Here is a 17,032-nt window from a genome sequence, read left to right on the forward strand (position 1 = left end):
ACACACACACACACACACACACACACACACACACACACACACACACATATATTTTCTCATAGGAAACAAGTTAATAATTTAGTGCAAGTTGATAACTTAATTGGTTAATAATAGTAAAAGCATCCAGATTGGTTAATAATTAAATCAAACAGTGTTTTAATGTCATGTGCTGCAAAGAGCGGCAGGGGACACATTAAAGAGCCACTTGCGGTTCGCGAGGCCAGTCTGAGTATCACTGGAATAGCTCGTACCAATCCCGTGACAGGCGTGGGTATTGGGATCGAGTAAAACAATATCAGTTCAAGAACAGATGTGGAGCGGCAGAGGGACATTCCAGGTTGCTGTAGTTCTTAAGTCAAAGAATCAAATTTCACGGTGTAGCTGACATTACATGAGCCAGAAAATATCATTCTGGAGGAGGTGTTTTAGCAGTTGCGATGAGAGTTCTCTTCTATCATTCACTGATGCCATTTTATGATGTTGGGGTACTGCATGCTTGGGCCTCTCTGTTCACTGTGTTGTTTGGATTTCCCCAACAAATTAGATTTCCACTTCGGGAGCGCTCACTACAGACAAAAGCCAAAATTCTACTGTGTTCACCAAGGCCAGTATTGGGATGGTTTTGACCTTCCCTCTCGCATGTGCAACTGTTGTATTTGCTCTGGACGGAAGGCCAAAAAATTGGCAAGCTCTGGCTAAAGAGAACGGGCATGTTGAGTACAAGAGGTTCACATTCATAGGTCCGCATGTGATGTCACAGTGCACGAATTCTCAACATGATCTGACGTAGCTTTTCACTTGCCTGTAGATTGTCTGTGGGCAGGATCACAGTCTGTTCAGGACTGAGAGAGGCGAGGTTTACTCCTGTGGATGGGGAGCTGATGGACAAACAGGTAGGCCTTTCAGAAAAGTGGAAGCTGCTGTGCAGTAAATCTAAGCTTTTACTAGTACTTGTTGGAACAGTGTTTGCTCTGCTCAATTGACTGTAAGACAGAATGTCAGATATTTAATAGTGGCAGCAAGTAGAGATGAGGTACATTGCAACTCACCTGTGTTAGAACATGGTTTTGTCTTGCCAGCAAAACCTGTTTGAGAAAATTTCTATCTCCAGTGCATAGGTATGGGATTGCTGTGTAGTGCTTGAAACAGTCATAGCCATCCCATCTCAACGTATTGGTGAGCCTTGACATGAAACATGACATGCTTTTCTGTCCACACAGGCAAGATTAAAAATGTTATATGTACAGTATATAGACAATACTCTACACACTCGCTTCTTTTGTGAATGAGCCGAGCCTATTCCTTTTAATTTTTGTGGGGGGGTGAGGGCAGTGGAGCAGCTAGAGGGGAAGTTTGAATGTCCTCTGGCCTTGCTAAGTTTTAGGCCCTGTTTGACCTTAAGACTCCCCCCACACCCATGGTGAGACATGAGAAGTGGCAGTGGGGAAGGACTCTAGTTGGGGTGGGGTGGGTGGGAGTCTCCACCGGACCTCGATTTAAGTTGCTTACAGAGTCCTTCCCCTGTTTGTGGCACACAAGGGATTTTCCAAGCAAACAAAAAGGTCCTTTTTCCTCTCCTTTCCCTGAGAGGGGGAAAATCTGCCCCTCCTTTTGGTCACCCCCACTTTGTACCTGGTCCATGCAGTCTTGAGGGCATCAAGGTCTTCTATGCTGATCTGTCCCTGTAGCCAGCACTCTGAGTACAGGAACCTGCCCCCTGGTCACCACCCCTTCCTGTGGCAGGCTTTCCCAAGCTGCTTCCCTCCAGGCACCGCAAGCCTCACACGTGTCTGGTCAGTGCTGGCTGAGCCCAGAATTGCTCATTAGCCTCCTCTCCACTTGAGTGAGGCTGTGCCCCCTCACAGGGAGGGGTTACCTATCCAGCTCTCTATTGCCATTATGTACTGCTGCTGTCCTTGTTCCAGACTCTTCTCCTCCCTCCCGCCCCCCAAATCCCTCAACTTGCTGTTCTTGACTGAGACCTCCTTCCTGGCTGCTTTTGCTGTCCTAGGCAGGGAGCTGGGCCAAGGTCCTTCTCCTGGCGCTGGGGGCTTCTTCTGAGGCCTTCCTCTGAGTTGCTTCTGCTGCCCTCCTATTTGGCTGCATCATGCTGCCTATTGCTTCCTCTTACTGCTCTCCCCAGTTTGTGTCCCCACTCCCAGACTAGCTTTCCGTCTGGCCCCAGGCAGCCTGTCGTCATATCAACTATCCTCCAGTCCAGCCTGCCTCTTCACCTGGCCCCATCTACACTTGTGAAATATGTTGTGACCCACCTGTGCTTCTGAGGGGACAGGAAACGTAACTGGTTTTAGGGACCCCGTCTTAGCCTGGGTTTCGGCTGGGTTTGAAACAGCATTCGCTAACACATCTGTCTGCACAGGCAAGATAAAACCATGTTCTAACACGGGGGGGTCACAATATGTTTCACAGCCGTGTTTAAACATGGTTCTTTAGGTAGTGTGGATTGCGTCTTAGCCGCTTCTGCAGAGCAGGACCGGACGTCTGTTAAGTGGAAGTTGTCAGTTTGTTTGCATCTTTTCATTAGCGCGCACACACACACAGCATTAATCGCAAGTGGTGTGTGAACAAATTGTTCCACAGCAGGGGGATAGGTCCCCCGGGAGCCCTAGATGTGCTGGCATATGCATTAGCTCAGGAGCCTGCTGAGGTAAATGAGCGCAACGAAGCAGTGTGATGACTGGTCACATCAAGCCCCAGGAGTTGTCATGTTGAGTCATTTTAGTTTTGATCCAGGTCCTAGTCTCACTCCTGAGTTGTCCAGACCCATGCTCTCAAGAAGGCTCATTTACTTTTTTTTCTAGGCAATTGGTCTGTGAGATGTTGTGAGGAATGGTACTTCTGTGCAGTTAGTATTGTTTCAATGTGCTCAACCCACAGGACAGGCAAACAGGTCTCTCTCCCACTCCATATTGGCCTGTCTGGTTGATTCAGGAGGGGAGTTAATTGACTCTGGAGGGAAACCTGAGTGTTTGGTGACAGCAATGAAGGACCTTTAGGGGTGTAAAGTGGGGAGGGGAAGTGGTGGATGGGAGTATGCATGCTTTACATAATCCATTGTATTTCAGCCTCACTGTTTTTAACAGCCACCCCCAAAATACAGGGTGGCACGCATCAGTCTGAATTCCAAATGTGAGCAGAAAGATTCCTCTGCCTTACTTCAGAGCTGATAGTCACCAGTCAGTGGGTAGGAATTGGTTGGCTTTGTTGCAGATAGAGGAAGAACTGCTGCAACATACTTTGCTCGGGATAGTTGCATTAGCTGCAGCTGCTAGTTCCCAATGCATGTTTTTGGGTGATAGGCCTTGCCTTGGATCATTGGGTACCAAGGTAAGAAACTAACTTGTTTGCTCAACATGAAACAAGAGTGTGGGGCTGGTACTAGAATGATTCATAACAGCCCAGTCATAAGAAAAAGATCACTGGGGGGCTCACCACTGTTGACTTGAGATGGGTAAGAGGTGGTGGGCCTTTTTTTAAAAATAGCCCTGTTAGCACCAAAGCCTGGGAGATGTTGAGCACTTACAACTCCCATTGAAAATGCAGGTGCTTAGCAACTCTTCCATAGATTAAGGCTAGACGGGACTATTGTGATCATCTACCTCCTGCATAACACAGACCATAGGGCTTCCCTGAGTTAATTCCTGTTTAACCATCCTCTTAAGATCAAGCATTTTAGTGTAGCATTATCCTGCTCTGAAATACACTGGACTGAAACAGTAGAGCATCTCCTCTACAGAGACAGACAGTGGTACCAAACTGTTTGATCTTTGTAATATACACGGTGGGTTCTTGAGTAATGCCACCAAACTGCTAGAACACAGGATTTGAGCTGGGGTCTCCACAGAGGGTGTGCTAGGGACTCATCACTCAGATCCTTGCTTTAGCCTTGAGATAACACCTCTCTAGAAGCAGGTGCACTTTTTTTCTCTTTTTTGATGTTGCTTCAAAAGTTCCAGTCTTTGGATGACTTGTGTTGACTGGCACCATAAGGTACATGGTGTCTGCCTTATTTCTAATATGAACAAGTACAGCATTTCATTACAGCATGTCTCTCTCCTTGTCAGGTCTTGGCCATTACAATATCACCAGTGTGCCCACCAAATTAGGCGGCGATATTGCTGGAGTAAATCTCGTACACGTTGCCACCTATGGGGACAGCTGTCTGGCTGTATCTGATGAAGGAGACCTCTTTGGGTGGGGAAACTCTGAATACATGCAGCTGGCTTCCATCACAGAGACGACACAGGTTAGGTCAGATGTTCCAATGTTCACTTTAAAATGATTTTCTATCTGCAACTCACCTGCTAGCCCTTGGGCACTATGTAAATAATAGTGGGGCATCTACATGCTTCACTGTAACTGTTCTGTACATGAAGCTCCAGGTGCATTTGACAACACAGTCACTGTAAAGTGACACAACTAGCAGTGTATCTTCACCCACAATGACTAAGTCCTACCAGCCAGGAATAATGGTATTGCTTGTATTAGTGTTTTGCCCTGAAAGCCCATACTTTAGGGCTGTTTCAGGCCTGTCCTGGAGAAGGCCCTGCCAGCTTGTAAACCAAGGGTGCTCTGACTGGAGTGCCTCTTCTGTTTGTAAATTCCTAAGTCTGTCAAATGAGTTAAGTCTCACTGGCCTTGAGTTTTCTGCTGTTGCTTTGTCCCCGAGGGAGAGTTGATTTAAAACTGCCTCCAACTGGAAGGCTGTACGTTGGGAATTTCAACAAGAGTCCGGCACCTAATTCCCTCAGGCAACTCTGAAACTCCCAGTCACAAAGGGTAGAGACACAGCCCAGGTAACTGCATTGCCTAGCGGGGGCATGTTATAGGACAACATATGAGAGTGTGGCTGTGTGGGCCCAACTTCATTGGCTATATTTTGGATGTACACTGGGGTGACTGAGAGCAGTCTCTGGCCTAATGGAGTTGCCTTGGCAAGAAGCAGAATTCCGGGACTCGCTTTATTTTTGCCACTGAATCACTGCATGACCTTTGACAAGTCACTTGTGTCTGCTGCAGCCCCCTTCTCTCCATACGTACGACAAGGATGAGAATCAGTCTCTTGGGGATTGGATCAGTTCTTGTAAAACACTTTGAAATCTGCAGATAGAGAAGTTCTAAGTGTTCAACTGACACGTTTTTTTTTCTTTCTGTTTTATACTTGAGTTAGTCTGATGTCAGGGCTGATGGTTTCCTAGATGAGCTTAGACCCATAGCATGCGTAGACGCCTTGTGATTAAATATACTTGAACATTTTAAAATATAGCTGCCAAAACCCATTAAGCATAAAATAAATTAAGCCATGTTTTTATATATAACACTGACGTCCTTTCCAACATCCCATCATTAATTTTAAGGCAGGAAATAATAGTGTCAGTCAACTTCTAATTCAGTACAAAGTCATCTCTTAAAATAGCCACATCTGATAACGTCATAGCTTAATTTTGACACTGGCTTGCTGAAATCCCCACAGAAGATGAATTGGCACTTACTGCCTGCCATAGAGTGGGGAATTCTCCTCTGTCAGATTATAAACAATCGCTGCAGGGTGACAGAAGCTCACAAACAAAGATTTTTCATTATACCATGACTCAGTGGGCCATAAAGGCTCAGGGTGAATGTTTTATAAATCTCTTTTAAATGGGGTAGGCAATCTGTAGTGTGGACCGTCATGCTGTTAATCTGTAGTTTTAGAAAAATATTACTTGTGCAAATAATGCATCCCTTTAATTAGTCTTTTTATTAAGGTTTGAGTCTACAGCAGGGACCTGAGGCTGAGTGAATACTGCAAAAAAACAGAAAAGTCCAGACATTCAATTGCTTTTTAAAATTTAACTTGCTTCTGTCATCTTTGCTCCTCGTGGACATTGGCTTTCTGCTGATGGCTGTTACAGAGAAGAAGGTTTGCAAAAAGCTCAGCCTCAAAGTCACGTGGGAGATGTGTATTTTTGGCATCCAGTCAGGAAACAGAAATACTAGGTCACTTCGGAGGCAGCGTAACCTAGCGCACAGAGCACTGGACCGGGACTCAGGATACTTGAGTTCTTTTCCTGGCTCTGCTGCTTGCCTGCTGGATGACTGGGCAAGGCATGTCCCGCCTCAGTTTCCCCATCAGTAAAATGGGATGACACTGACTTCCTTTGAGACCTGTTGATGAAGAGTACTTTATTATATTGTGACCAAATACTTAGAACTGTTCATTTTTTTTTTAATTCATCCATTTCAAATTTATTTGTAATCTGCTTTCAAATACATGAGCAAAAAGTAATCTGACAAATTTGGCCTTGCTCAAATTTATGGGATACAAGGTGTGTGCTGTAAATTTGAGAGTACCAGAAGCATATGCATAGCATCCATTCCTCCCTACTGGCTCTAACACAGACTTCTACAAAAATCCCCCAGGGTCATTGAGCAAATGTTTATGGTAAATAGATTTGAAATGCTGACTCAACCTTGAATGTGGCACTGTGGTAATTAAGCAGCTGTTTGCCTCGTTCAGCTCAGTGGAGAGGTCGTATTCTAATAGTTCATTAATATTCAGCTATATTGGAACGAAAATTAAGAGCAGATCATCAAATTACAGCCATTTTAGCAAACTTTTAGTTTAGTTCCCTTTGCTAATCCTGATGTGTCCCCAGTTTAGGGCTAATTATCTAGTTTGAGATAATTAGGAGGTTAAATAGCGTGGGGTCAGACTGTTCCAATATGAGGCTTCCTGGAGAGGATACTGAGAGTGATTGGAAATGGGGTTAGATTGCTTGGTCACCAAAGATGTGGCCTTCGAGCCAAGTCTGGGTAATGACTATTCTGGAAAAGGAAATGCTCAACTATCTAACATTCAGCATTTACACCCACTAAACGATAGGTTTTCCAATGTCTTATAAACTCTGTCACAAAAGAGCTACAGGCTATGGCCTTCTGGTCTCTCTGGTGATTGTTTGCAAACACACCTGTTGAGTGGCTAGCTTCTGTGTCATATCTAGTTCTTCAGCTCTGGGATGACTGGATTCCTTTAGGTATGCACCCCTTAAAAGTTTTGTAGTTCAAGATGGATTATTTCAGCTTTGCCACTTTCCGCAATCAGTTGTCTTCTCCTTCGGCCTCATTCAACTGAACATAGTTCATTTTCCAGCTGTGAGATCACATACACCATGACCTCAGTCCAGCAGACGGAGGACGCATCCATAGTTTATGTAACCACCTGCACAATCCTGTAGATACAGGGGAGAAAGGTGACTTGTACAACAATAGACATTCTGTATACCTTGTTTACATTCTCTTTGCCCTAAGAGAAACTTCCAAAAACACCAGGGTATGTCCAGGTTCTCATTGCTGGTGTTTGCATTCTCTGAGGTCAGAATGGTTTGTTTTTTCTCAATAGGTGAATGTTCCAAGGCACTTACCATTCAAGATTGGGAAGATAAAGGATGCTGCATGTGGAGGGACAGGCAATGCTGTTGTAAATGGTGAGTTCATTTTTGCTGTTGCAGGGCTCCTGTTGGATTTAATAAGGTGGGAGAGGAGACAGACGGTTACACTATTGCGACGCCTTTTACAGTTGTCTGACGTGATTGACATTCAGACTTTTTACAGGCTGTTATTTTAAGAGGGCTTGACTAGGGTGTTTGGAATGAAATATTTAGCCTTAGAAGAAGTTCCTGAAGGTCAGAGCTGAGGCATGTTGGCACAAGGAGCATACACTGCTTTTGCCTTTGCTGTGTCTGTATGATTTAATTCTCCCACACTGTCCATCTGGCAGCTTTCACAAGTACTGAACTTGAAGAATTCTTTTTGAAGTCTCGCACCAGAAAGAGAACTGGCTACTGCAGGGCATAGTCACAAATCGAAGAGGGTAGGAATGCTGGGACATAGAAGTGTCTCTGTGTGTTATACCTTAGGCACTGCGGGCCTGTTCTATCTCAGAGACAAACTGAAAACACTCTGTTTTAATAATGCGGAGGCAGAACTACATTTGGGAAACATGATCCAAGGCAAATTGGCTTTGACGGCAAAGTTAGAGAGAATTCAAATGCAGGAAGGAGCCAAATGGAAACACATTGTGGTTTTTTTTTTTAAATAGTCAGAATGACTTGCCAAGCCCAAAGAAAAAGAAAATAGCCATTTGGGTCTAATTAGGTTTCTGAGGCTGTATTAATTTCATAAGAGTGAATGTACTCACCGCATTTGTTTTTATTGTAACGCAGAAGAAGGAAATGTCTTTGTCTGGGGATATGGAATTCTTGGGAAAGGACCAAACCTGATGGAAACAGCAACTCCAGAAATGATCCCACCCACCCTCTTTGGCTTGTCAGACTTCAGTCCGGACACCCGCGTTTCTCGCATTCGTTGCGGACTCAGCCAGTTTGCTGCACTTAACAGTAAGTTTCCAGGCCATGGATCAGTGGTGAAATTGTCTCTTCAATTTGTTCCCCTTTTAAAATCTTACTGAGATGTTTCAGTTTCTAAAACACACTCCTTAAATGTGAAATGTGAACCTCCAAAACACCATGCTGAAACAATGCAATGGGTTTGATCACGTTTTCAGTCAGCCCATCTCAATGACAAATGGCAGCCTGGCCTCTATAGACACTGCTGCGAGAAATTCCTGATCTGTGTTCAGTAAAACAGATCTGTGCCCCTTTCCTTTGCTTTCTAAATTGCAGCCAGACCAGATTTACTTAAGGTACGGACCACAGCAAATATATGCAAGTTGAACTAACTAACCTAGTGTCTGAAGCAGAAAAACCATAGCATTACCGTGCAAATAGTGACATGACAATCTTAGCAGCACCGGTAGTGCAGCTGTAACTATAATAAATCGAGCTTGTATGTGAAGAAAATACTGTAGCCTGAAAATGAAGAGTTGTTAAAGGTCAGTGAAAATGCCCAGCACCACGGAAGCTGATGTAGCTACTCTATCTCAAGAGTAAAAGCTTCCGTCAATGATAGGTAAAATAACTCGATATTAGGCTGAATTTTGGAGTTGAGCTGTAGCCAAATGGGAAGGATTAGAGAAAATTTACACCATCTCCTTCAAGTGACTTTCCATAACGCTGGGGGCACATTGACCCAAGAAAAGGAGAGTGCATGTCATTGCACCAAGGTGTTTAACCTTTTCAAAAGCACCTAAGCCACTTCTGAAAATGGGATTTAGGCTCCTAAGTGCTTGTCTATGTGCACAGGCTGTACAGTTCTTGCTGCCACTATAGTTAAAGTGGTGTAGGGTGCTTTACACAGGTGTTTTCAGTCTCATACGGGAATAGCCATATACCAGTAGAACTGTGTCCACACAGGGGGTTCTTCCTCTAACTATTTCAGTTTAAAAAAAAAAAAATCACACCCCTGCTGAAATAGTTAGGCCTTCTTTACCCAGAGTTCTTTCACTGGTATAAATAATTTTTGGAATTGGGACTCGGGTAACATTTTCAAGAGCACCTACAGTGACTGAGAAGCCTAAGACCTCTCCAAATGTACTGAATGCAGTTTTGCTCTGCCCTTCTTGGAAGCCACCACTCTTAAGGAACAGATTTATCAGACTTGGAGGGGTGGCTTTATGCTGGATTGCACTAGCTTTGCTTACGGGGCTCACGCTCCGATGCATAAAGTTAAACATCTTGAAGGTCACATCACTGCCCTCTGTCGTCGCAGCTCCTGCTTTGACTCTTAAGAGCTGTGCACACAGACTGAGGATGTTGAAAATGAGCACCTGGCGCTTCCATTAATTTCAGAAATCTCTGGTGGACTCTGCCAGGCTGTTCCTTTAAACAAAATCCTGCACTTAGAGCTGTTGAGTGGGTGGAGGAGAAAAGATTCAGACCAAAAACTTCTTGTTTGCCTCTGTTCCCTGAGCTCTTCTGTGAAGATGATATTGCTCTATCAAGTGTTCTCTTAACTAAACGTACAGGACCTATGGGTTTTTTATCCTGGATTTATAACTCTTTGGTTATGGCCTTCTAGTCAATACCTCCATAAGTATCACATCTGCAGTCCCTTTCTTCATAAATAAAATTACTTACTTCATAGGTGAAGACCTTTTTAAAGGCAATCTGACCCAGGTTTTTTGCTTGTTGCAGACAGAGGAGAGCTGTTTGTGTGGGGCAAGAATATAAGGGGGTGCTTGGGGATTGGAAGAATGGAAGACCAGTATTTCCCATGGAGGGTAAGTACACAGCATTCAAGCACAACCATGCCCTAGAGTTAAACATGCTCAGTAGTTAGTGTACTGTAACAAGGGGGAGTGAGGCCTCACCCACTCGGTGCCTAGTTGTGGATTTTGGCACTGAAAGTAACATGAAAACTTCAAATGCAAGATGGATCTTTTCATCCCTTCTGGTCAGGAAGTCTGAGAAGGAATTGATGTCAGGTCAGAGCTATATGTTGTCTCCAGTTGTTCTGGCATTTTATAATTAGTCTGTACTGTAGCAGGAGGCCTGAGAGATTTGGGCTCTAGTTAAGTGTTCTATATAGCAAGTGCTAGAGCCCAAGCCCTGTCCAGCAGAGATGGCCAAGATTATGTCAAACATGGTATGAAAGTTCATTTAAATTAAAGAAAAAATCCCCCTACTCTATGTTCATGGAGCATAGAGTTTGAAAGCATCTACACCTTTCAGACAAGATAGGCACCCTCTGAAACGCAGGCTCCTTTAAGGTAACTCGAGAGAGGCTTCTGTAGCAAAGCTCACTCAGGCACATGGCACAACTGTCTAACCACTGACTTTGCATTCTCAACTGTCATGTCACATGCACATAGTTTTTGGCACATAAAATTATCCTTTTAAAAAATATTAAAGCAGGGACCATTTTGTGCAGAAGTGCAGTTTAAATAAGTGAGGAAGAAGTATTAACAACTTTGATAGTTAAGATTTGCTACAAAATTATTCTATGGTAATTAAATCTCTACAATAATTAATTTAGTGAATTAAAAGGCACAGATGCCAAGTGCATAAATTCTAACTATCCCATTTCTCCCTGGACATAGCTGCTAGGAAAGTAGAGGGCAGTCGTGTGTCCATTAAAAATGGTCAGGAATAGGGTGCAATGCATCTTACTGTTTGTCTAAAAGGGGAGCAGTATGAGCTCCCCTATATAGTGTAGAGGATCTGTTAGCTACTATCCCCTGTTAGAAGGCTAAATATTGCTGTAATTATGCTAGGTGGGGGAAAAGGCAATCAGCCCTTAGCAGCTATTTCATTCCTCATTGAGGACTGCACATTTGAAAGTCTAGTGTTAGTGCTTGGGGTGTGCTATAGACTGCTGGGATCTATCTTGGGGGAGGCTCTAGTAGTTCTTTTATGCAGTGTAATTATTGCCCATACAGACTCCGTCTTATCCATTCCATGACTTATTGTTTCTTTACATTGTAGCTCATTATTGACATATAATGCCACTCCCCCACCTTTGCCTTTTTTCTGGTCATTCCTAAACAGCACATACCCTTCCATACCTGTACTCCAGTCATGACTACCGTTGCACCACGTTTTGGTTATTCCTATGATATCAGGTTTCATTTTGTGGACCAGGAGCTCCAATTCCTCCATTTTGTTGCCTAGGCTTCTCGCATTGGTGTATAAACATCTTACCGTATGCTGTCTATCCTTTGTCCCATTAGTTATGCAAATTGGTACGGACCTCATGCTGTCCATCCGCCCCCTCTTTGTTATGTCCAATTCCCTACCCCCACCTATGTCTGTGCTTATCTCCTCACACTCCTTTTCAGTGTTGGACTCAGGTGTGGGGATTAACTGAACATCTCCCAACCGTCTCCCCCAAGTTCCTAGTTTAAAGCCCTTTTGATGAGATGAGCCAGCCTCCCTCCCAGAAGTCTATTTCCTTCCCTACTCAGGTGAAGTCCATCCCGCGTGAACAGCTGTCAGTCCCCGAAAGCCTCCCAGTGGCCATACATCCCAAAGCCCTCCTTATAGCACCACTCCCTTAGCCAGCTATTTATCCTCACAATTCCGTCAGCCCTTTGCTGTCCTTCTCTAGGAACAGGCAGAATCCCACTGAAGATAATCTGAGCCTCCACTTCCTTAAGCGTCTTCCCCAGCCTGGCATAATCTCCCTTAATTCTCTCTAGCGAGAACCTAGCCGTGTCGTTTGTTCCTACGTGAAGGATGATCAAGGGGTTGTTACCCGCTACTTTTAGGATCCTTTTCAACCGCAGGTCCACATCCCTTATCTTAGCGCCCGGCAGACAGCACACCCTTCTGTTTTCAGGGTCCGCTCTGGTCACAGGCCTGTCCAACCTCCTCAGCAAGGAGTCTCCAATCACAGAAACCTGCCTTTGCCTGGTGACAGTGCTCTCAACAAATCTATCCCCTGTTCCCTGTAGTTGTACCTCCTGTGTCTCTCTATTGTCCCTTATAGTCCCCCTAGTGCCATCCTCTATCCTATTGGGGCCCGGTATTGGTGCTGTCTCCATCAACTCCTGCTGTCTCTCTATCGGACTAGCCGCTCTTCTCTTCTTCCTCTGCCTCCCACCATCGGTTACCACCTGCTGCCTCCCCTCCTCGTTATCCAAACACTCAAACCTGTTCCTGAGTTCTATTTCCTCCTCACTAGCCCTCGTTTTCCTTGGCCTGCTCCTCAGTCACATGCTTCCACTGATCTTGATCTGCCCCTGACCTTCCCCCCTCACAGACCATAGCCTGTGCTTCCACCTGCGCCCCTGAGCATTCCCCTTCTGCCACACCCTGCTTCTGCTCCATTAGCTGCTTGAATCCCCTTTTACACTCTACCAGGGTATCTACCTGCATCTGCAACCTGTGGATCTTTTCTTCTAGCAGGTCGATGAGGCAGCATTTCATACAGACAAACCTTTGTTCAGGTGCTCCTGCTAGAACCATGTATATACTGCAGCTGCCACATGCACTCATCTGCATTGTGTCCCCTGCTGCTTGGCTCATGGCTGTTGTGGTCTCTGCCCACAGCTTCTGGGGAAACAAACCACAGCAGACACTGCACCCTCCAGCCTCCCCTTCCAGCTCCCCCTGTAAACTCCCACTTAAACTCCCCTGTTAGCAGCCCTGTTTGCGGCTCCTGGTGCCGCTGCTCGCTGCTGTGCCGCTGCTTGGCTGGGAGGCCTCTTTCATAGGCCCCCTAATCAGCCAAGCTCCACCCCCTAATCAGGGCTCCAGGCTCAGCAGCCCTCCCAGCACACTGCCCCTCCAAAGTGCTGCTTTCAGAACAGATGGGCTGGGGCTACAATCCCCAACAAACCAGGTCTGATGTAGAGCTTTCCGCTCGCTCCATAAATGCATTATGTACTTCCATGGAAAACTACTCAAGGCTGTGCTTTACAGCATGTTGATGAATTCCTTAGGGTTGGCTTTTTCTGTGCCTGCGGTTGGAGCTGACATTTCTTTAATCTAATCTCAATTCCCCAGACTGAATCCCATCCCCAAGTTGTTCTATAGGCTTGCGCTTTAAAAGCCACTCAGCCTGGCTGCTATGGGTGCATGCACACATGTGGCTGAAAAAGCCTGAAAGCTAATTTTCTTTGTTTCCTGTTTCAGGTGACAATCCCAGGCGAGGTACTTGATGTGGCTTGTGGAGTTGATCATATGGTAACTCTGGTTAAATCATTTATCTAGCAGCCATGCCATACCTCAGCTATGCATGGGGAATGGCTGGTAAAAGATGAACCCACGATCACTCTTTCATTAAGGAGAACCCTTTGTGCTCATGTTCAGTAGTATAATACTGAGCGTGTGAAGAACTTCTGCGATGCTTGGAACCTTGTTAACTGTTTCTTCATGTCCAGAGCCTGCAGTTACTCTTTGGGAGAGAGCCTTGCATTCCTCCCCTAGGGATGGTGAAGAGATGAGCAGACCAAACATTTTTAATTAGCTGCTCAGAATGCTCCAACCGCCCTGCTGCCAAGCCCCCAGGCAGCAATGCTCTGCTAATGTGTAAGGATTAAGACAAGAAGGGGAGCTGTTTTATGTCCATTTTACTATGTTCCTCCATGAGGAAATTGCAGTACCTAGTATTAAGTGCACTTACTCGTACAGATGGTAGTAGAGCTGTAAACGGGTATGCATCACTGCTGTCACTTTCAGGGGGTGATGGCCTTAGCCAACCATGTTTCCTAAAGGAAAAGTTATCTCATGGGATGAAATAAAGACATGTTGATTAATACAGCCTGGCAGAACTATTCTTCACCATCTGATACCAGTCATGCACTGTTTGACCCATGTTCTTGTGCGTTACACTGGAAGCAGAGCTGCACTATGTTGTGTTTCACTCACCTGTGAGTGGATGAAGGGTTCCTTCCTCCAGAGAGTTAGCTCTCCACCATGGGACTTTACGTTCCTTCAGTGCCACCGATAGATCAGAGTGAGAGCTCCAGTGTGGGAAGGAAGTGAAAAGGAAAGGAGCAGTGATCTACATTAATTTATACCTTTAAGTATGTCTATACTACAGTAGCACAGGTACAACACTTTGGGTTTCTGGATGAGTGTAATTGTCTATAAGGTTCTAACCTCTCCCACTCACCTCACTGCATGCTGCCTTTTGCCCCAGCCCCCAACATGCATCTCCATGCACAACTGCTGAGAGTGGTGCCAACTATGCATGGCCTCTACCCTCCTTCCTCTTGGAAAATCTAGTTAGGTTCCTAACTTGAGGCTCCTGTTTTTGAAAATCTAGGTCCCGACAGAGAGGATGGCAGGGGAGTCATAACTGTAGTGGAATAGGGTGGATTTGGGAAGCCTGGCAGAAGTATCTTTGCAAAAGTCCAGGCATGAGGGAATGAACCCATGGCCAGGACTTGGGGGTAGCAAAGACACAACCTTTGTACCTCTGGCCATGCTAGAGCCCAGAATACAACAGGCACACCAGACCCAGAGGGAGAGAGGTAGCAGCGCGTGACATCACCTGACTTCTTCCAAGATGTGCTGTGAGCACAGTAGTCCCTTCGCTCCTGTCTCTACCCTACACACAATGTATCCTTTCAGGTAATTGCCCAGTGAACAATCATGCTCCTACAACCATGCATCTATCCATCCAGCTGTTGCCCACATCTAAGCTGCTCTTTCCAGCTCCAGTTTTTATAGGGATGCTGACTGCTCATGTGTTTTGATGTCATTCAACCCTGTCAGCATGGACTCCACATACTTAGAGGTGCCTGCTAGTGTCCAGCATACCCCAAGCTTCCCTCTTTGTACATCACCTGTCTGTGCAGGCAGCGAGGCTGAGTGAGGATTGTGTGGAACTCCCAACTGCTGCACCTTTGAAGCCCTGCGCCGCAATTGTCTAGCCAACAGCAGCAGCCTCTCAGTTCTTTGCAGGTAAACAGAGACCAGCAGCAAGGCAGAAATAGCTAATATTTCATAAAGCCCCTCCAAGGGGGATACTCACCACATTTTAGTCCTTCGGTGGCAGCCAACCAAAGGTGGCACAGTTTGGAAACATGAAGAACAACAGATGCTGCCATCTCCAACCGGGGTGAAAATCCTAGAGGGGAACAAGATGATATTGCAGGAATAGGTTTGCGACAGACAAGAACCAGAACTCTCTATTAGTAGTAGAAGATAACTTACTTATAGTCTTTAAGATCAGAAGGGGCCATCAAGACACTATTGTAACATTATAACAATAATAGTAGTATATCCTAGTACTGAGGAGCCACAGTCATGAATCAGGATCCCATTGTGCTATGCATTGTACAAATACAGAGCAAAAAGACACTGCCTGCCCAAAGGAGTTACAGTCTAAGTATAAGACAAGAGAAGGAGACAGACTGACAGACAAGGTAACAATGAAACCGTATTGGGCAGCATGATAGGAGGGGGTCTCAGCGCACAGCTGACATAATGGGAAAAATCTAACTCTAAAGACTCCAGGCACCATAGAGAGCTTTCAGAAAGAACTGTTAAGTCTACTGCTATATTTAATTAACATTTCCTCTCACCTTGGTAGGAAAACATGGCTTTACCATTCTTGAATGGTAATGAAGCATCAGGCAATCACGACATTTTCATCTGGGAGTTGAAAGGAGCTTAAATTAATTAGGTGCTCAGCTCCCATTGCAACTCAATGGGAGTTTTAATAAATTCCCATAGGTCCTTTCATACTAGACTACAGCAGTGTATTCCCCTGCTGGTGTGCTGGGACAAACACAATCTGGTAGGGTCCCATTATCCTGTTTATAATCCACAACAAAACTTTGCCTCCTACGCATGTGGAGTTATTCATCTTCTTTAATGATCCTTTAGAACGATGAAAGGTTTTGGAAACTTCAGGTAAATGACTCTATATTTATTCTTTCCGGTTAACTTTTTAAAAAATGCTCTCACAAGTGTCGAGAGGCACAGGTTTTCCATGCGGAAGGCTGCGCTGCTTTGATCCAGTGGAGCTGTACAGATCCAGGGACTGTATTGTTAATCCATCAGTGCTATTGCATGAAAAAGGAAAAGCAAGAGGATGGCTATTTTTCAGTATAATCTTTTATATAGAGGGGAGCCTTTGGGGCAGGAACAGTGTGTGTTTATACAGCATCTAGGTGGTCCATGACTGGGACTCCTAAACACAATGGTAATACAAATAAATAAACATTTATAAAACAATAATATAGGATGGTTCAAATTTTCAAAAGAGACTAAGCTCCACTGAAAGTCAATGGGTTTTAGGCTTCTAGGTCACTTAAGTAAGTGCTTTTGAAAACTTTACCCAGTGTGTCCACACTTGTATTAATGTGTTAAAACATGACTGAAAATTCAAGTGTAGAGACACATGTTTATTGCTAGTCATAGCAAACACTGGGCTGTTAGTTACCCTAATTCAAACAAGCTACACTCCTAAAATCCACAGTATTTTCAATAGGATTTGCTATCCACTTACTGTCCTAAACTGTACCTAGCATTAAGCTGCAGTCTGTGGTTAAACACAACACAACAAGCAACAAATGTTTTCATCCTGGCACTAACTAGAATTCACACTTGTGTTAATTAAGCACTACTGAAAATTCAAACACAGACAAATCCTTACAGCTTCTCCCATCAACAATCCA

At 44.8% G+C, this 17,032-nt stretch overlaps 1 protein-coding gene and 1 long non-coding RNA gene across 2 annotated transcripts in view; one reads left to right on the top strand and one right to left on the bottom strand.

Annotated features, from left to right (window-relative positions):
- The window catches only part of RCC1L (RCC1 like), a 32,819-nt gene extending 17,138 nt beyond the window's left edge, over positions 1-15,681 (top strand). Inside the window, exons 5-10 of the mRNA XM_029912502.1 lie at positions 809-893; positions 4,086-4,267; positions 7,403-7,487; positions 8,226-8,399; positions 10,095-10,180; positions 13,536-15,681. Coding sequence (XP_029768362.1) covers positions 809-893; positions 4,086-4,267; positions 7,403-7,487; positions 8,226-8,399; positions 10,095-10,180; positions 13,536-13,613 — 690 coding nt within the window. The 3' untranslated portion in view covers positions 13,614-15,681. The remainder of the gene's footprint in view (positions 1-808; positions 894-4,085; positions 4,268-7,402; positions 7,488-8,225; positions 8,400-10,094; positions 10,181-13,535) is intronic.
- On the bottom strand, positions 5,721-8,227 carry LOC113407602. Its single transcript, XR_003899878.1, has 3 exons — positions 7,425-8,227; positions 6,972-7,232; positions 5,721-6,168 (listed from the first exon to the last, which is right to left on the bottom strand). It is a non-coding gene; the product is annotated as an uncharacterized LOC113407602 (long non-coding RNA).
- Positions 15,682-17,032: the final 1,351 nt, after the last annotated feature.

Source organism: Terrapene carolina, unplaced genomic scaffold (assembly GCF_002925995.2).
Source record: "Terrapene carolina triunguis isolate 2854851 unplaced genomic scaffold, T_m_triunguis-2.0 Scaffold231, whole genome shotgun sequence".
In the NCBI taxonomy this organism is placed as follows: Eukaryota; Metazoa; Chordata; order Testudines; family Emydidae; genus Terrapene; species Terrapene triunguis.